Genomic DNA, 20857 nt, shown 5'->3' on the forward strand with positions numbered 1-20857 from the left:
AAGGGAGGGAATGCAGAAACAAAGGTGAAGCAGTAAAACAGTATCTTTGAGTTCTTCTGTTGGAACTAAGGCCCCCACCCCCAGGTGGAGGATGGTAACTCCAGGCTGAGCACAAGATTCCTGGAATACCAACTTGTTAGCTCATCACCAATCAATTAGAAGAAAATTATTTAATAATTGCCATGTGCTGGCTCTTTCCAGGAAGTAAGTAATCTGGAGCTTGCAGTCTAGTTGGGAAGACTACATCTACTCATTCACTCCGTAAAATATTGATTGAACTCTTTGCCCACTCCTGGGCCTTGTTCTAGGCACTCAGAATACAGGGGTGACCAAGAAAAACAAAATCCTTCTGAAACAGGAGGGAAGGGGGCAGGACACAAGCTTTAAAAGAATGACATAGCACATGATGAAAACTAGTTAAAGACTGGACTTCTGGTGGACCTTGAACCTCCTTATGTGTTCATTATAATTCATTATACATTCAGTCATGTTTGACTGTTTGTGACCCCATGGACTGTAGCTCGCCAGACTCCTCTGTCCATGGGATTCTCCAGGCAAGAATACTGGAATGGGTTGCCATTCCTTTCTCCAAGGTATCTTCCCAACCTAGGAATCGAACCCAGGTCTCCTGCTTTGTGGGCAGATTCTTTACTGTCTGAGCCACCAGGGAAGCCCTTTGTAATTAATGGCACACCTACCAGTACCTAGACAGCTCCAAGGCTGACCATCAAAGACCAAAAAGTGGGCAGTTGCCCAATTCCTGGAAATCTCCCCCAAATAGTTGGAATAATCCTCCTCCTCATTAGCCTGTTAAATTACCCAGCCCATAAAAACTACCATGTGATACTTCAGGAGCTCTCCCCTTCTGAGATGACCCACACTCTGTTTGTGGAGTGTGTTTCTCTCTAAATAAATCCACTTCTCTTTTATTTTCAGTTGTGTTGGGTCTCCATTACTGCGTGCAGGCTTTTCTCTGGTTGTGGCCCGTGGGGGCTACGCTTCATTGCAGTGCGTGGACTTCACGTTGTGGTGGCTCTTGTTGCGGCGGAGTACAGGCTCTAGGCTCAGGGCTTCAGTAGTTGCAGCACAGGGGCTCAGTAGTTGTGGTGCATGGGCCATTGCTCCACGGCATGTGGAATCTTCTTGGACCAGGCCTTGAGCCCGTGATCCCTGCAATGGCAGGTGGATTCTTAACCACTGTGCCACCAGGGAAATCCAATAAATCCACTTCTTACCTATCATTTTGTCTCCCACTGAATTCTTTCTGCATCAAGACATCAAGAACCTGAGCTTCATTAAGTTCTCAAACCAGGTGTGGTTGTTTGCTGCTGCTGCTAAGTCGCTTCAGTCATGTCTGACTCTGTGTGACCCCATAGACAGCAGCCCACCAGTCCCCCGGTCCCTGGGATTCTCCAGGCAAGAACACTGGAGTGGGTTGCCATTTCCTTCTCCAATGCATGAAAGTGAAAGTGAAAGTGAAGTCGCTCAGTCGTGTCCGACTCTTTGCGACCCCATGGACTGCAGCCTACCAGGCTCCTCCATCCATGGGATTTTCCAGGCAAGAGTACTGGAGTGGGTTGCTATTTCCTTCTCCAAGGGATTGTCCCAACCCATGAATCAAACCCATGGCTCCTGCAGTGCAGGCAGATTCTTTACCCCTGAGCCACCAGGGAAGCCTGAGACCTATGTGATCTCAGTTAAAAGACTGTGGGTTTAAGTCCCAGTCTCAGTTCTAACCGAGTTTGAGTCTCAGCATGTGGGCTCAGGTCCCAAATCTGAGTTGTACAGTTTCACTTCCCTTGTTTGGTGGGGTTAGGCAGAATATAAACAAATGCAGAAACAACTTCCAGCAGAGGTGAATGTTAAGAAGATGCTGAACAAGTTGACTGTGGGCAGTGAAGGTGGTATTAGATGGGTGGTCAGGGAAGACTCTTAGAAGAAGCCATGTTCTGGGACTTCCCTGACAGCCCAGTGGTTAGGACTCAGTGCTTTCACTGCTGGGGTTCACATTCAATCCCTGGTTGGGGAACTAAGATCCCATAAGCCACGCTTTGCCGCCAGAAAAAAATTTAAAAAGAAGAGGTCATGTTTAGATAGAAACCTGAATCAGAGTTGAGATGAGGGAGTCTGGAGGGCCTGCCAGGCAGTGAGGGAAATATAAAGCAACGCAACCATTAAATTACCCGAGAAACACCTTCCATGTGGAGGAATTCACAGAGAGGAGGCCTCGCACTTGCAGAAAACTGTACCGAGTGATGGAGGTCACTGGCCATAAAGGTGACCGTGTGTGACACAAAGGACAGTGCTGGAAAGAGTCCAAGGAGAGGCTCCTGGGCTGGAGGGGTGAAGGAAGTGTCTAGGGACAAGGTGGCGATGAGTATCTGGCTAGAAGAGGGGATTGTCATCTTTGCAGGGAAAGGAACACATGCAAAGGGGCAGAGTCAGGGTTCTAGGTGGACAGAATCTGGGGAGTGGGGAGGCCAGGGTAGAGCCTTCAGTCGGAGCATAAGGGGTTCATTTGATAGACACACACACAGCCAGGACAGAATATGGGGCCCTGAGAGACAAGTTAGAGATCTGACCTTAAGGAATCCGCATTCCTTATCACTCAGGATCAACTTGGAGAAGGAAATGGCAACCCATTCCAGTATTCTTGCCTAAAGAATCCTGTGGATGGAGAAGCCTGGTGGGCTGCTGTCCGTAGGGTTGCACAGGGTCGGACGCGACTGAAGCAATTTAGCAGCAGCAGCAGAAGCAGAATCAACTGCTGGCCAGATTTTTACCACACCTGCTTCATTTCTTTTCTGAAACATCATGTCATCTCTGCCCTCCATATACCCATGTGCATTCTAGAAATAGGGATATTTTCTTCTGAATCCACAATGCCATTATCACACTGAACAAAACTGGTCATCTCTTACCCAGTTCATATTCAAATGTCCCTAATCATCTAAAAAATATTATTTTAGAGTTTATTTTAAATACATTTGGTATCTGAACAATGTCTGCCTTTTTTTTCCCTTCACATTTTATTCTCAGGTGTTCTGTTTCTTACATCTCTTCCTCTAACAAGCTTTGCTTCTGTGCTTCTGGCGTACATAACAGTTAGGCCTTGGAATTTCCCTGGTGGCCCAGTGGCTAAGACTGCACTCCCAACGCCTGGTCAGGGAACTAGATCCCATATGCTGCAACTAAAAGAAAAGATCCCACGTGCCCACGTGCTGCAACTAAGACCTAGTGTAGCCAAATGAAAAAAAAAAAGATCAAAACCTTACATGCAGGGCCCACAGCACTCTCCAGAGTGCCTCACTGTGAGCCGACGATCCCACTGTGGGAATGAACCCCTGGTGCCTGATGCCCTGGAGTTCCAATCCTACCACTTCCTACCTGTGTGACCTTGTGCAAGTTGCTTAACCTCTCTGGGCCTCAGCTCCTTCATTTGTAAAATGGAGACAATGGTAGTGGCCGCCTTGTGGACTTGCTGGATGTCCGTAGATGAGGCAATATGCGTAAAGCAGTTTCATGCAGCGCGTGGCATATTTCTGTATGACCGTTCTGGAGGAAGGGGGGCCTGTGAGGAAGGACCCCTCAAGGCTACGTGTATATGCTCCTGGCTGAGCCGGCGAGAAGAACGTGAATCTCCGGTATCATAGCAATCCTTCTGTCTCACACATCTCTATCTCTCTTCCTCTATCTGTACCCATCTTTTCTCCATCTCTCTAGCTGCCCCTGTCTCCTTCTGTCTCTCCTCTCCATCTCTCGGTATCTCTCTCTGTTGATCTCTCTTTATCTCACATCTAGAAGTCTCTCTGTATCTCTCTCTGTCTCTCCCTTTCTCTTTTTGTTCTCTCTGTGCCCCTTCTGTCTCTCTCTTTCTGTTCCTCTGTAACTCTCTGTCGGTGCTCTCTCTGTCTCTTTAATCTCTCTTGCTATCTCCTCTCTGTGTTTCTCTTTGCCTCTTCCTGTGTCACGTCCCTGCTCGTCTCCCTCTCTCTGTCTCTCTTCATCCCTGCCATCTTGGTCTTTGTTCCTGCGCTCTGGGTAGTGATCCGCTCTCTCTTGGACTCCCCCTGTCTCCTCTGCACTGTTGATGTCTGCGCCTCTCACAGTCCTGGCCCTCCGTGTGGATGCTCCTGGCTGGCTGGCCCTTCTTACCGCCTCGGTCGCAGCCACACCTGTAACCCATCTCTGGGTATCGCGGGGAGACTGTGTTTCACTGTTTCCATCCTCAGCTCGGTCCCTTCCTGCCTGCTGAAAGCATACTCTTCTCCCAGCCTTGGCCTCAGCCAGTTTCAGCCTCTTTTTGGTTTATTTCTCTCTCGCTCACTCTTTTTTAAAAGCAGTTTTATTCATTTGTTTATTTTTGGCTGTGCTGGGTCTTTGTTCCTGCACGGGCTTTTCTCTAGCTGTGGTGAGCAGGGGCTACCCTCTGGTTGCCGTGTGCAGGCTTCTCATTGTCGTGGCTTCTCTGGTAGAGCGCAGGCTGTAGGGCGCACGGGCTTCAGTAGCTGCATATGGGCTCAGTAGTCGTGTTTCCCCAGCTCTAGAGCACAGACTCAATAGCATGTGGGATCGTCCCAGATCAGGGATTGAACCCTTGTCTCCTGCATTGGCAGCCAGATTCTTTACCACTGAGCCACCAGGGAAGCCCTCTCTCTCTTTTTTAAACTTCATCCTGCAGTATTTATCGAGCATCTGTTGCATGCCCGGCACCATTCAAGACTCTAGAGTTTATCGTGGCAAAGCAGTACCCATGCTAGCTCTTGGGGGCATTCGTGATATTGGGGAGACAGACAGACAGGAGGGCAGACGAAGCATGGCCCTGCCTTGGCCTTGCCCCCCTGAGCAGAGGAGTGCATAGGCCAGGCTGGGTCTGTGAGTTTGGCTGGCTGTGCCCTGCGCTGGGCCTGATGATTCCTTGTCCCTAAACAGGGCCTGAGGGTCACTCTAGAAGCCGGACTAGAGGGTTTAACCACTTGCTCACTGGACAGCACTCATGATGCCCCAGGCTGGGGAGACACAGGTAGAAAGTCCCAGCCCACGTGGGGCACAGTCCAGACAAACACAGTATCAGTGGGAGGGAGGGAACAGTGGCGCCCTGGACTTGACCTTCTCCCTCTCTCCCTGCCTCCAGCAGAGTTTGGCCCGCACACGGTGAAAAGCCATTTGAGCAGCCGTGATCTTTAAAATAAATTTCTCTGAAATTTCATCTGAAAATGGGTTTGTTTTACATAAAACTCAGAATTCCCAGCTTCTTTTGTAAAAATCAGGAGATCGGGCAACAGTGGGCTCGTTCCCACAGGGCCTTGAAGGGTTAGAGCTGTGTCAAGGCTGTCCTCTTAGCTGGGGCTGTGGCCTCCAGATCCCCGAGGTGCCCCCCAGGTCCTCTTGTGTCCCTGGCAGAGAGGTCACTGTCCAGCGGTCCTTACATCATCATGCTGGGGTTCTACTTATACTAGAAAACTCGTTCTCCACTGTGTCTGCATCAAAAGCGGGAAAACGAAGGTCACAGTGCAGGGATGTGGCAGAGCGTGGCTTTTGAGCTTGCAACCCTGATGAGTAGAAGCCCTCATGAACCTCCATTTACCATCTCTGCCCTGTGTGCCATGCAGGGGTCCTACCCCGTCCCCAGCTGGCTCCTGAGGCCACCTACCTCCCTGCCCAGGGCCTCAATGCCCTCTACCCTAGAGGATTGGGAACCAAGCTTCAGACAACCAGGCTGCCCTCTCCCCTCCCTAGCAGTGAGGGTCTCCCTGGGGCTTCTCTGAGGAAGCCCAGTGGCTCTTCTTTCCTGCTGCCTTTGCCCAGGGCCCAACTTTGTGGGAAACCCCTAGAAGAAGCAGGTGTGCCCATGACTGCTGACTCAGGACAAAAGCCGAGGGTCAAGAATGAGTACCTGCCTTAGAACTGGAATTCCCAGCTGCCTTGGGCTCCCTCCACCACCGAGGTCCCCTCCTCTGTCCCTCCCCCAGCTCTGGGGTCAGGGAGCACATTTCAGACAGGTGATGGGCAAGACAAGTGGCAAGTGAATGTGTGAGTCAGACAGAAAGAGACACAGGGGCCAAGGGGGAAGCAGTTCTTGGCCATTCTCGGCAGATGTTTATTCAGTGCTTACTGTGTGCCAGGAAGCCAGGTGCTAGAAACAGCAAAGGGCCAGGAAGAGTCAGGGTCAGCTGCTGAGCTGTCAGTGACAAGACATTGACCCCGGTTGACATGGGAACAGATTAACCCTTCAGGCACCACTCTGAGGGCCTGGGCTGGGTCCTTGGACAGAGCCTGGGCCTTTCTACCCACCAAAAGAGATTCAGCGAGGCATGACCCTCTCTCTCTTTGTCAAAGGAGAGATAAGCTCCCACACCCTCCTCTAAACATGTTCACACCCGACGTGCCTGGAATTATACCCCAGACGTCAACACACACATGCACACACATGCACACAAAGGCACACGGGCGGTTTTACAAGGAGGTGGCGTGAAGGTGTTGTCCACAAGCTGTGCTCTGAGTCACCCACCTCAACGTAAAACTGTCAAGAGTGCCCGAACATCCCCCATTTAGAGATTATCTTGAGAAGCTTTTTGGCCAAGTCTCTTACCAAAATGCGAAAGACGTCAAAGTGAACAGGGGGACAACTTCTTAAGGCTTTTGCTGAGAGAGGGTGGTCCTGAGAGGGGAAGGGATCAGAAGAAACGGACCTCACTTCCTTTACTTGGCCAAAGTCCCAGGCAGAGCTGCCTGAAGTCTGTCCTGTTACACGGGCGGGAGAGGGTGTGTGCGGATGGTCCTTATCCCCTGTGCTGTCTGCTCCGCTCCAGGGTCATAAAAATAATTCTATCACTGGTTAAGTGCCTACTAAGTGCCAGGTACAATAACGTACAACTGCTTGACGTCCAGGTCCACTGAGTCTCCGGGGGCGGGGGTAACACTTCCATTTTACAGATGAGAAACCGAGGCTCAAGACTTGTCTATGGTCACAAGATAATAGGTGTGGTGGGGCCTCTAACCTCTGCCCTTCCCTCATCGCCTCCTCAGCACAGGGAGGTAGAGTCTCACTCTGGGAAGGGTTGAGCAGCCGGAGGCCCTAGTTCGGTCTTGGATCTGCTTGGGAGGCTGAGAAGGGCTGACTCCAGGGCTGGAAGTGCTGCCTGCAGAGAGACCAAGGGCACAGATGGGAGAGGTCTGCCCTGCGGTGGGGACACTGCGCCTCCTTCCTGATATGCATCCCATCCAGGGTTTGGGGCGAGTCAGGGCCTGGGTCAGGGACAGGCTCCCAGAGCCGGCCTGCTCACCCTGACCCCACCCCACTCCAGGGGGGTCCCACAGCCTGTGGAAAACCCACCTCCTCACTTTCAGGGTCCTGGGCTCCTAATCCTAACCCCACAGTTAAGACGCCTTCCTGCCCCAGAACTCACGAGAATCCATTGTATTACCCCTCAGAGGGAGGGAAGCTGTGGATTAAACAGCCCCAGAAGCCTGACTCTGTTAAGAAGACTTCTCAGAGCTCAGAGACAGGAGCCTCTTGCCATAGCGGGCCCACAGCCTGACCCCTCCGGATCACCTGCCCCTGGTGCATATCTGTTTAAATTCACACAGATGGACATGCAAATGTATTAACCGCCAACGCCCACACCCCTGAGGACTTTTCTGGTGGTCCAGTGGTTCCAGTGCATGGGGTGTGGGTTCAATCCCTGGTAGAGGAACTAGGATCCCACATGCTGCATGGCGGGGCCAAAAGATAAAAACTCCCTTAGAGAAGGAAATGGCGACCCACTCCGGAATTCTTGCCTGGGAAATCCCAGGGACAGAGGAGCCTGACGGGCTACGGTCCGTGGGTCGCACAGACTCGGACATGACTAAGCAACTAAGGAACAGCAACCTGGGTTTGTCAGTCTCTATGGTGTGAGGACTGTAAGAAGCTGAAAGGTTAAAAGCATGATCGTGATATAAGAAGAAACAAAACTCCACTGGGCTGACTGAACGTTCACGCAGTTGTCTGAGACAGTGCTGCGCACGTCCTCCCAACACTGGCCACCTCCCCACCTTCAGCGTGCTTGGGGCCTAGGGCCGTGGGAGGCCCTCATGCTTCACAGCCCAGGGCCAGAACAAGGAAGGCTGGAGTTCTTCTCACCAGGCTGACACTGAGTACAAGAGGGAATAGGAGATGGAGCAAAACAGAAAGGAACCCACAACCCGCAACCCCACCTGTGGCCTTTACGAGGGTGGGAACCTTCCTGACGACAGGCCCAGGCAGCGAGAGCCGCAGGCAGAGGCCAGGAGGCTTTGGAGGAAGCCAGCCACAAAGGATCACCTGGACTCAAGTCCAGGGAGACAGAAAGGACGGGGCTCCTGGCAACACTCCTGAGGCTGGTGTGACCCTGCTTCTTGCTCCAGTTGAACGCCCTGGACCGGGCACCACTGCCTGCTCCTTCCTTCCCACCAGGAACCTGGAGAACCAGGGGGATGATGGAGGGCCCAGGCCAGTGATGACCACTGCCTTTGACCAGCCCATGGTCCCTTCCCCATCCCAGGGCACTCCTCTCATGGCTGGGGGTGACCAGAGACTTCCTCCCCCAAGTTACCATCCGCCTCTAAGGCCAAGATGACTCTACTACGTACAGCTCCCCCAAATCTAAGGAAGCTCTTGGCTCCAAGAAAAGGAGAACTCGCCTGTGTCTGTTTCCCTTCCTCAGGCTGTTTCACCTTGATCTTAAGGCCTGGAGGCCCCCAGGCTGCCACTCCGAATGGACTGTCCTGATCTAGAGGGTCGTGGCTGCTCCAGAGATTAGGACCATATGCAAGTCCTTGGCTTTAACCATGAGCGAGTTACTCTACCTGTGCAGGCCTCAATTCTCCCAGCTGTAAAATAGGGAGGGGAGTATACCAGCTCTTGGCTTCTTAGCATGCCTCAGTGATGGTAATGAGAAAATATAACTCATCAATCCTGCAGCCAGAGTAAAATGACTGGCAAGGGAGTGGGGGTGTGTGTGTGGCACACGTGGTACCCAAACCGCCTGGTACCCTGCTCTCATTTTCATGTCCCTAAGCCCCATACACTACTGGCTCCGGACTATTTTCCACCCTGAACTCTGGTTTCTCAACGCCTGCTCCTTTCCACGTGTACACACCCTGCAGGCAGGTGGGCGAGAGAGAGAGGTCGAAGCTCCCACTTCGGCTGCGCTGGGGGCTGCTGGGCACAACACAGGCTGTGTCCTTGTGGCCTCAGTACACTTCCCAGTGGGAAGGGCCCTTGCTAATCAGCACTGCCCCAAACTGCACTCCATTGTCAGTGGCTTTCAAATGTTGGGGAGGGGGGCAGCTGCACCAGAATCACCAGGTGGGGCTTAGCAAAGAATAGACTTTAGTTTCCCTCTAGGTCAGAGGCAAGCCCCCGGGGCTATGTTATTAACACGCACCCCAAAAGCTCCTGCTGCAGGTAGAACCTGGGCCACACCTGGGGTGGGGTGGCTGGGGTTGTTAAAACCATTCCCCAGCTGCCCACCACACCCCTCTGGAGAGCACAGCCCACCAGCACTGAGCTAACTTCACCTCGTCCAGCATTTCCCAAATCTGACTACAAAACTTTTAAAAAATTATGTATTTGGCTGCACCGGGTTCTTAGTTGAGACATGTGGGATCTAGTTCCCTGACCAGGGATTGAACCCAGGTCCCCTGCATTGGGAGTACAGAGTCTTAGCCAATGGACCACCAGGGAAATCCCAAAACTTTTTTTAAAAATTAAAATAACCTTCACATTTTCCAGAACTAGAGTTTTTAGGAATGCTTTGGGAGAAATGTTCATCTCACACTCTCTCCTTTAAAAAAAAAAAAAAAAGTGTTTAAAACAAATACCTGCTTTTGAGTATTTGAGTGGATGAAGCCTAGGGAGGTGAGTTTCAGGGTCTCAACTGTGACAGGAAGCTCAGGTCTGGGCCTGGGTCTGCCCCTTCCCATCACCACCCATTCCTCCCGCCACATCCTGCCCCTGCTGTCTTTGAGGCTGCGGCTTGTCTGGGGTCACCCTGCGTCCTGAACCCAGGAGGAACCCTTGGTGTGGCTGACTGGTGACAGGAAGCCTGAGCAGGGATGAAAGGGGGTCAGGATTAGCCTGTCTGGCTGGGATAAGCAGCAGAGGAGCGGGTGGCCACACTTCTAAGGTGTCTGCACAGGCCTGATGTGTTAGGGCTGGGGCAGGGGAGAAAGGTCTTTTCCTGGCCCACCGCCCCTCCCAAGACAGCAATCACACCCAGAGAGAGATGTTACCCAGAGTCGGCAGCTGGGGACAACTGGGGCTGCTCAGTGGCAGAAAACTTTGTCCTGCCTTTTCTTCTCAAGCTCAAAACAGGCACATGGAGTCATGAATTGATATGCTAGAAGGGGGCATCCCTTACCAGTAGGGAAGTGGATTTATTGCTTTATAAAAAGGAGTCTGATAAAACTGAAAACATATAACCTAAAAATCCACCCACCCCTCTCAGAACTCCCAGGAAGCCTCAGACACATTTCTGAGCGCAGTCAAGGTGGGTGGGTTGGTAAGCCAGGCCCGCCTGGCAGAGGAAAGGTGGCCTCACCCAAGTAAACAGCTCCAGGGCCCCTAGGAGTCTGCCAGCAGGGGGCGCTGTGGCCCCGCAGCTGGGACAAGCTTGGCCCTGAACAGGGCTGGCTCCCAGGCGCTGGGCTTGCTGCAGGCCTGGCCAGCTGGGGGCAGCTCTGGGAGGATAAGTGCAGTCACCCAGAGCCCACACCCTGCCACCACCCCCACACACATTTCTCATACCCAGCACATGCAAACACAGCCCACACATCCACACCCCCTCGGCCTCTCACAAATTCACCTCCCCACCCAGGCCTGGACCTCCAGGACTGTCAGCCGCAGCCTCACTTCCACCCCCCACAAAAACAGCTGTGTGTGTGTGTGTGTGTGTGTGTGTGTGTGTGTGTGATATGCCCTGTTGGTGCCCCCTTAATTCCCTTCAGGTCACAGCCTGGACAGAGGGTGGCAGTGGAGACATGCCCCCACTCAAGTCCTGAGGGAAGAGGGAAAGGGCCGCTGCCCGGCCTTGTCCATGGTTCCCACGTGACCATCCAGCCCTCCAGACCCTTCCCAGGCTAAGCTGGAGGGGGGAGGACAGGGGGCGGGGGGGCGCTTCCCCACAGGCCTTGAACAGGAGGACAAGCCATGGACAGGCCACAAAGGAGTTAGCACCAACAACAGGAAGCGGGTCCTTCCTTCCTCAGGCAGCTCTGACTGGCCGGGGGAGGAGGTGAGGGGCCAGGCTGGGGGTGGGGGTGTGCAGACAGAGCAAGCCTTTGTCCTCAGGCAGGCGTGGTCGGTGGACATGCAGCCGAGGGGCAGGAGGCGGGCAGTGGATGGCAGACCCCTCTACTTTGGCTAGAGGCAGAATCCGGACACACTTCAGGGGAGAGGGTCTGCTAGCCCAGGCGGTCCTCCTGGCTTCTCCTGCAGGCACCACGGAGCCCCGAGGCTCAAGGACCCCTCGAGGGTGGCGGAGTGAAGTCCAGAGCCTCCCTGCCTCCAGCAGGAGGAGAAGCGTCTGTCCCGGCCCTCTCCCATCCGTCTGTCCACCGCAGAGCTCCGAGGCAGGACCAGGGCCCTTCGAGGGAGCGTGGACTCCAACACAGTGAAGGACAGGATCCTGGGGTTGGGGGCGGGCGGGAGTGCGTGGAGGTCCTCTGGGGTGGGGACGAGGACACCGCGAGTCACTGAAGCGAGAGGGCAGGAGGCCGCGATCCCGAGAAGGCAGGCGCTACACAAAAGCCTCCTGGTTGGACGAGCCGTTGAGCTTGAGGAAAAGCTTGTCGTCCTCTCTCTTCCGCTCTAGCTGCCTCTCCAGCTGGCGCCGGTAGCAGATGAGGTAGAGGGGGAGGCAGAAGCCCAGCATGCTCACGACCAGCAGGCCCACGTTCACCTGGGGGGCAGGGACGAGAGTGGCCGTCACGAGGGGCAGGGACCACAGCACGTGTGGGCTGCAGTCCTCGTGCAGCCAGACCCTTCCTCGCTCTCAAGGTTGGGATTGAGGCGAAGGTCACAGGAAAAACAAAGGAGGAGTTTCAGGAGGTCCGAGGGCCTGTCATCCCACATTCTGGCATCAGGATTCCCCAGTAGTCCACGGGCCACACCAACGTGCTTATCTGAAGGTCCAGGGGTGTGGTGGGATTGGGACAAGCTCACAGAACCTGGTTATGAATCCCAGCCTCTGGCAGGAGTGGCAGGGACAGCAACTCGGTTCCATTTACCCCAAAATCAGGTCCAGAGGTTGAGACTCTGAGCTTCCACTGCAGGAAGTGTGGGTTTGATCCTTGGTTGGGGAACTAAGATCCCATATGCCACACAGCATAGCCAAAATTAATTTTTTTTTAAGAAACGGATAGAAAGGATACTCTTCCCCTCTTGCTCCCCAGCCTATTCACAAGGGATCCCTGAACTGACCCTAACCAAAGTTCCAAACTGCCTGTGCTGGGGTTCTGGAACACGCTGAGATGCCTCCCAGCTCCCAGTCAGCAGAGTAGAGCGGATGCCCATAACCCGGCGCCCCCCAAACCTTCTTACCCACAGAGGGTCTCCCTGGAGGGGACCCATCATAGCCAGAAACAGGGGCTGCTGCAGGAGAGCGAAGAGGGCGCTGATCAGGGACTGCAGGCCCGTGAGGCTCCCAAACTGTGTGGAGGGGTACCTGCCAGGACAGGAGAGGGCCTGTCACCGCGGGGCCCACTGTCCGGCTTCCCGGATGCTCCTCGGCCTCAGCCTGGCCCCACTTGCCGGTGCCCCCAGGCTGCAACTTGAGGTATCAAAGGAGATGTGGGAACAGCTTCAGAGGACAGTCCGGTGTCCATCTTTGGACTGCTTTGTGATGAGCAGTTCCATGCAGAGAATTTCCCTTTTGGACCAGCATGAAGGCCCTGGGGCCCACGGGTGCCTGGCCGAGCCGAGTGGACAACATGATTCCGGCAGGAGTCTGTGGCTCGGGAGCTAGGCCCAGGGAGCAGGTGGGAGGCTGGGCCGGGCTTGGCTGCACCTTCATCCAGAGGAGCATTGTATAATCACGGAAACATAGCATCACAGCCCTCAGCCGACTCCCTCAGACTCTGCCAGGGTGGCCTCAACTTCCTCTAGGTCTTGGGGCGGGGAGGGTGGCGTGGGGTGGAGCATGCAGACCTGGGATGACCCCCATGGGATGCTCTTGGGAGCGGGGAGAAAGTTCTGGCATAATCTCAGGACATTAGGCATCGTGGCTTAGCAAGGAATGGCTGCAGGAATGAGCCTGTCTTTGGTCAGAGAGAGACAGCGGATGGTGTTTGGGTTCTGGTGTTTGAGCCAAGCCCCAGCCTGAGGAAGACGAACAACTATGGTTCCTTAGGTGTGTGTGGCCTCTTGGAAAAGGAGGCAGGTTTCACTTTAGCCAAGGGCTGAGAAAACTGCGGGCAGACCAGCCCTTTGAGGCCCTGTGTGGGCTCTGTCAGGTACATTCGGGGCTCAGTTATTTATGTCGCTGCTGCCACTGAAGGCCATTTGAAGGTCAACATTCAGATGCATGTAGCCAGAACTCACCCCTGCGCTTCCCATGAGCAGTCAGCAGCAGCCCCAGGACTCAGCTGAGCAGCAGCCCCTGAGGCCGTAACGATACCGAGCTGCACCCTAGCCGGGGGAACTGACTTCGTGTTAAATGCCAAGGCTTGTGGGCACCCAACTGTCTGCCCACTGACCTGTTCCCACCGAGTACGGCCTTCTCCTGACACACCCCACAGAAACCCTAATATCTAAGACAAGAGGAGGAACCTCAGGTAGACAAGATGGTCCCCTTCAGGCCCTCAGCCCCACCTGGAAGCCCCCTCAGGTCATCCATCCCCTTACCCTCAGCCACCAGGCCACCCGCAGCCCCCAGGACTTACACGGCGGCATATAAGCCCCCAACGGCCGAGTGGATGAATCCTCGAACGATTGTGTGCAGGATGAAGGAGAGGATCTGAGATGGGGAGAGCAGAGTGTGAGCAGGAGACATGGAGGGTCTCCCTTTGTCCCCCTGCCCCAAAGCTCCCAGGGTCCTGAGTGGCGGGAGCACTGGCACCCTGGAGTCGGCTTGGCCAGTTCGCCATGGCCAACTCCCGAATGCCAAAAATTCTGAGCCAATTGTTCAACACAGTCATTACTAACAACTCCATTGCATTAAAGGTACAATTTAGTGACAATTGACCCTTGGACAATGTGAGGGATTAGGGGTGCTGACCCTCTATGCAGCCACAAATCCACATTAAACTAATACTCTGGCCTCTGTATCCACAGTTTCATATCCTCAGATTCAATCACCCACTGATTGTGCGGTACATATTTACTATTGAAAACAGTCCAAGCGTGAGTGGAACCGCACAGTTCAAACTTGTGTTGTTCAAGGATCAACTGTGCACTGAAAACAAAGTTCGTGAATACTCAAAGCCCATCACATCTTGATCACTTCATTCTGTTTTACTATTACCTCTAGTCTTAAGGTTTTTTAAGTCTACTGTAGATATTGGGTTGGTTAGGGTTTTCCCCTGAACATCTTAAGGAAAAACTCTAACGAACTTTTTGGCCAGGTGGCACGGTGGTAAAAGAATCCACCTGCCAATGCAGGAGGTGCAAGAGACGCGAGTTCGATCCCTGGATCGGGTAGATCCCCCGGAAGACAAAATGGCAACCCACTCCAGTATTCTTGCCTGGGAGATTCCATGGACAGAAGAGCCTGGAGGGCTATAGTCCATGGGGTCTCGAAAGAGTAGGATACGACTTAGCAACCGAGCATGCATAATATATATATGACGGTGTGTTATCGTGTGACAATGGACAATGTATTGTTTGATACTAGCCATGATGAACACACTTACACCATGGAAATTGCCAAACATGAGAAACCAAGGCTCCCGCTACCCCACTCCCATCTAAAGTCTGCCATCAGGTGTATGTATGGACACGGCACTAGGTAGGAGGTCACCGATCATCACTCCCGCCTTTTGGGACCCGAGGGCCGTGCCCCGGTCTCCCAGCCTGGTCCTCCAGGCCCTACTGGCAGATGGCTGTCCCCCTCTCCTCTCACTCGCTTTCCTAAGGAAAGGCCACTGCTGGCAGGCTGAGCAGGCCCTTGTTAACGATTCCTGAGAGCCACGAGCTGTCTACTTTGCTGCCGGGACCCTTTGTTTGTTCTCTGCACACAGCCCTGTCATCAGGCGCAGCAGCCAAGCCCTGTTTCCGGGAATGTGGGCGGCGGAGGCAGGGGGACTGCTCTCTGCGGCGCTGTGAGAGGGCTGTGCCCGAAAGCACACGCATCCCTTACAGGCTCCCCCTTTGCACCCCAAAGGCTGTGCTGCCTCTTCACAACTTGTCTTTCAGTAAGAACTGGTTAAAACAAAAAGCAGATCGCAGTCCTCACTGACCACTGCCCCGTGACTGGACAAGGTGGTCAGGGCAAGGGTCTACCGGTCTTGCAGAGAGGGCCACCACCACCAGGAGGCTGGGAAGGCACCAGGGATGTGCCAGTACTCCCGTCTGGAACCGGCATCAGTCTCTGGGGGTTTATTCCAGCTGCACGCGGAGTCGGCACAAGCACACGCCAATACCCGTGGGTGGTGCACACCTGGTGTTCCCTGTATTTCTACATGTGGCCACTTGTAGAAAGGAAGGGCCTCCTGCTTTCCTCCTGGACTTGGTCCAAGATACCACCTGGACTCGGGTCACACCCATCTGGGAGCAATGCCATCACTTGTATCCCTTCCTTCAAAGTTCAACTTGAGGACTGGAACTAGAACCCTTCTGTGGACCTAAGGGTGGAGCCAGGCAGGTAACGCAATCTACCTTTCTTGAGCTCTCTGCCAAAAGTCAGGTTCCAAAAGCACTGGAAATCTTGTGCAAGGCAATTAAACTTTTGAACCCAGATACCAAGAGCTCATCATCAGAGGCTTTCTCCTGTGACCATCCTGAACCAGAAGAGCAAATGCTCCCATCAATGCCACAGACTGGCCAGACCTCTTAGGATGTCAGATCACAGCTGTCTGAGCAAAGGCAAAACAATTAGCTACACAAATACACCATGTGACTCCAGAAATGGTAAGATGATGGTATTCATGGTGTGTAAGATGCCCCAAGACCAAGAAGAATAATACACTTTCATAGGGAAGGGTCTACTGTGAAAGGAAATCTCAGTTCCATTTACAGCTTGCTCTTAGAACTGTGGTGCTGGAAAAGATTCTGGAGAGTCTCTTGGACTGCAAGGAGATCAAACCAGTCAATCCTAAAGGAAATCAACCCTGAATATTCATTGGAAGGACTGATGCTGAAGCTGAAGCTCCAATACCTTGGCCACCTGATGCCAAGAACCGACTCATTAGAAAAGACCCTGATGCTGAGAAAGATTGAGGGCAGGAGAAGGGGGCGACAGAGGATGAGATGGTTGCATGATATCACCAACTCAACGGACATGAGTTTAAGCAAACTCTGGGAGATAATGAAGGACAGGGAAGCCTGGTGTGCTGCAATCCATGGGGTCACAGAGAGTCGGACATGACTTAGCAACTGAACAACTCAGCGTTGCACACAGAGCCTGGGAGATAGAAGGCCCTTGGTAAACCAGGGTGGGCTGGTTGATTGGTTTGGCTGGTTGGATTAAATGAATAAAAAGTCACTGTTCTCTTTGCTAATGGCTCCCCCATGAGACATCAGGCCCTCTCTCACTCATCATCCCATCCCCCACACCCACCTGGAGCGGCAGGTTGGGAATGAGGCAGGTCACCCCGAAACCCACGAGCAGCAGGTTGGTGAAGGCGAAGGCCCGCGTGGCATTGGTGATCTTCTGGATCTGCCGGTCCCGCTTCTTCTTCTTCTCACCTCTGTGGGGACACAGGGCGTGGAACACAGGAGCTGGGGTGGGGGGGGGCATGGGGGCATGGGGCCCTCTGGGGTGGGGAAGGGGGCCCCTGGGGTGGGGGCCCCTGGAGAATAGACTCTCCTAGGAAGTCAGGCCCGGGGAGTCACAGCTTGTGGACAATGCAAGACTTGGACACCACCGCCAAGTGAGTGCTAGCTGGGGACTGTGGGGGATAGACCATCACGAGGGACACTCCCCACGGCCCTCTGAACTGAGCACAGAGTGTGAACCTTAGTGGAGAGGTTGGACACGAGAAGATGGGCATCAGTACCCTGCATTGGAAGGACTGATGTTGAAGCTGAAACTCTAACACTTTGGCCACCTAATGCAAAGAGCTGACTCATTTGACAAAATCCTGATGCTGGGAAAGATTGAAGGCAGGAGGAGAAGGGGATGACAGAGGATGAGATGGTTGGATGGCATCACCGACTCAATGGACATGAGTTTGGGCAAACTCTGGGAGTTGGTGATGGACAGAGAGGTCTGGTGTGCTGTAGTCCATGGGGTCGCAAAGAGTCGGACATGACTGAGTGACTGAACTGAACTGAACCCTGCACTATTTCAATGAAGACTGAGGTCAGATCCCCAGTGATGGGGAGGGAGGAGGAGGAGGCACCCAGGTCAGGATGTGGCAAAGCCTCCTTCACTGTTGGCTCCAGCTTCACCCAAATCCTGCAGGGAGCTGATGCTAAGCCAGAGAATAAGCCAAATAAGGGAGCAAGTGGGTTTCCCCTTGCAGGGCAGGAAGGAGTGAAGAAGAAATGAGCATGTGGCAGATGGAACTGGAATGGGCACCAACTGCTTTCCAGCTGTAGGACCTGACCTAGATAACAGAGCATCTCTGTAATTATCTCCCTGTGAATTCACTACTACTGATTCGAGTCTCACCACCCACAGGGATGCCCCACGGACAATCGCACGACATCCAAGGGCTCAGAGATATGCAGGGAGGCCCAGGCCCACCACTTTCTCCTTGTGTGACCTCAGGCAAGCCACTCCAACGCCTAGTTTCAATTCCCTCATCTGTAAAATGGGTATAACTCATCAAGGTGTTGGGAGGCTTCCCTGAGAGATTGTGTATTAAGTGCTTGGCACGGGGCCCGATACAATCAAGAGTAGCTTATTAAGGTGGAGTCAGAGAAGACAGCATTTAACTCATCCTCTGATCTTACAGCCCAACCCTTCTATAAAGAAACTCCAGTTTCTCGTTTAATTCTCACAGTCATGAACAAAAATCTATTAACATGTCTTAAGTTTATACCTGTTTACAACTCACACCCAGTGAAGGAGGCTTTGCAGGCAAACGGAACCGCTCTAAGGCTCTCTGCCCTTGTGCTAATCGTGCTGAGGATCTGTGTGTGGTCCTAAAGGCGGGTGTTTGATAGTTACTAGTCTGCTTTCTCTGGAGAAGGAAATGGCAACCCACTCCAGTGTTGTTGCCTGGAGAATCCCAGGGACGGGGGAGCCTGGTGGGCTGCAGTCTATGGGGTCGTACAGAGTTGGACACGACTGAAGCGACTTAGCAGCAGCAGCAGTCTGCTTTCTTGGAGAAGGCAATGGCACCCCACTCCAGTACTCTTGCCTGGAAAATCCCATGGATGGAGGAGCCTGGTGGGCTGCAGTCCATGGGGTCACTAAGAGTCGGACACGACTGAGCGACTTCACTTTCACTTTTCCCTTTCATGCATTGGAGAAGGAAATGGCAACCCACTCCAGTGTTCTTGCCTGGAGAATCCCAGGGACGGGGGAGCCTGGTGGGCTGCCGTCTATAGGGTCACACAGAGTTAGACATGACTGAAGCGACTTAGCAGCAGCAGTCTACTTTCTCTCCTCTCTTCTAGCTTGGTGCTTCCCAAACTTTTATATACAAAAGACTGTTCCAGATAGAAGTGACAGACCAGTATGTGTGCTGAGCCAAGCGAGGGCCAAGAGTGGCTTTGAGCATGGCCCCTTCTCGCCTCTCCTGCTGACTTTACACCTGCCCCATCCACCCCGGAGCCGCCTAACACCCGCCTGCTCCCTCTGGGGACACGAGGCACACGGGTTCGGCCTACGCACGGGTTGGCGTCTTTCTCCTCGGGCTCCTCGGAGGCATCCTCACACTCCTTCAGCCTCCAATCCATGATGTAGCCAATGACGGGGGCGGTGAGCAGGCAGAGTAGCTGGAGCACCCCGAAGATGGAGGTGTAGAGGCTCACTGAGGAGACAGAAGGGCTGGGTCACAGAGCGGGGCTGGGGGGCTGCCCGCTGAGGCCTGGGGAGGGGGCTGGGCAGAGTCTGTGATGCCACAAGCCCTTCTGGGTTTTTTTTTCCCCAGAACCCCCCCCACCCAATCCCTATCACCGTGAGTCATGATGGGAGACAACCTCTGAAATCAAAGTCTAAGCAAGGGGCAGGACACCCTACTCTTTCCTCCGAATCCCTTGCCTATTTCCAAGAAACAGCTACCAAAGTCCAGTACGTCACAGTGACCTTCCCCAGAGCTCCAGGAGGTCTCTGTGACTCTGGGAACCACAAGATTACCGAGGCCCAGGACGGAGCGAGGTTTTGTGTGTCAACAGCCTCGTGTATCAGTGTCCTGCCCCTCAAAACACACCGAGAAGGCCCCACTCACAGGGGCCCCGACGTAAGGGCTCCGGCCTTTAGAGAGCCTTAAAGTCATGATGAGATTTCTCAGAAGCTGAAGGCTGGCTGCGCCACCCCCGCCCCCACTTCAGTTCTGGCTGAGGGGGACGTGCGGAGTGCAGGGGGCCGTCTGGAGTTCAAGGACAGGTGCTTCTCAGTCGGGCAGGCTCTGGCCAGGAGCGGACGTCCTGTGTTCCCTGACGACCCCCTCCCCACCCCAGACCCCACGGACTTACCGGTAGCCATCACTGCACCGAGACAGCAAAAGTGGCAAAGCAGAGAGGAGTGGGGTTAGCAGCAGAAATGTCAAAGGCTGTTACAGAGAGAGGGCTGTGGGGGTGGCGCGCTCTGGGCCCAGCACCCACATCACTTCCCACGGAGCCCTGACTCTCAGAGTGCCCCGCACGGGTATCTGATGACGGTTTCCTGCCTGCTGGGGCCTCGGTCATGTGCGGCTGGGGCCTCATCACAGACGGGCTGTGAATCAGGCCTGTGGCACTTGTGGGGGGACCATGACGGGGAAGTGGCCAAGAATCCACCCCACACCCAGCCTGAGTGTCTGACCAGCCAGTGCTGCCAGCCCCCTGATCCTGACGTCCAGATGTCCGTGTGTTCGTGTGTGTGTATGTGTGTGTGTGTGAGCTCTCAGGCACAAGTACTCAGAGGAGCAGGATGGGGAAAACCAATGCCCTGTCAGCTGTGGACCGAACTTCCTGGCCCAACTTCCTCTACTTCTTAAAACTGACTTTTGAAAGAGGGAAACAGAAGCGGGAAAAAAAATGCCTCTTGGGCAGCAAAAGATTTCTCAGAGAAAGCAAAAGAGAAGGCCATGACTCAGCAGCAGCAGGGAGATTTGCCTTCCAAGGGCCAGTAAGGGCCTTTTCTCTATACTCATCAGGGTCTCTGCCTGTCTGGGCCTCAGGGTATGTAATAAAGGGCCTTTAGACAGGCTAAATCAGCTCTCCCCAAAGTACGGTGGACAGATTTTAATGAATGTTACGTAATAAAAGGGTTCCTGCGGTTGAAATTTAGGGGAATATCATTGAATGAAATGAAGCTAAACAGGTTATTTTTCCCCCCCACATCTTCGTGTTTGCTGTGAATTTCTGCAAGGGCACATAATGGGGTTTTTCCATGTTGCTTCACGTCCGAACACCCATTTTCAGAATAGAGCCTGCATTATGTGTGTCCGTTAGTCTCCTTCCCCTTTTCTTATAGCTGAGTTTCTTATCCTCTTTAAAAACATACAGGACTTCCCTGGTGGTTCAGTGGTAATGAATCCGTCTGCCAACGCAGGGCAAAAGGGTTTGAACCCTGGCCAGGGA

The 20857-nt window shown here is 53.6% G+C and overlaps 1 protein-coding gene across 3 annotated transcripts in view; it reads right to left on the minus strand.

The window, feature by feature from the left end:
- Nucleotides 1-6071: 6071 nt before the first annotated feature.
- The window catches only part of SLC43A2 (solute carrier family 43 member 2), a 44368-nt gene continuing 29582 nt past the window's right edge, over nt 6072-20857 (minus strand). For 2 of the 3 annotated variants that reach the window (XM_019980821.2, XM_019980822.2), the window contains exons 10-14: nt 18966-19104; nt 16740-16869; nt 13906-13979; nt 12566-12689; nt 6072-11924 (exon numbers count right to left, since the gene is read on the minus strand). In XM_019980821.2, coding sequence (XP_019836380.2) covers nt 11763-11924; nt 12566-12689; nt 13906-13979; nt 16740-16869; nt 18966-19104 — 629 coding nt within the window. In that variant the 3' untranslated portion in view covers nt 6072-11762. The remainder of the gene's footprint in view (nt 11925-12565; nt 12690-13905; nt 13980-16739; nt 16870-18965; nt 19105-20857) is intronic. The other variant, XM_070772821.1, reaches the window with a different exon arrangement.

This window comes from Bos indicus, chromosome 19, assembly GCF_029378745.1.
Source record: "Bos indicus isolate NIAB-ARS_2022 breed Sahiwal x Tharparkar chromosome 19, NIAB-ARS_B.indTharparkar_mat_pri_1.0, whole genome shotgun sequence".
Lineage (NCBI taxonomy): Eukaryota > Metazoa > Chordata > Mammalia > Artiodactyla > Bovidae > Bos > Bos indicus.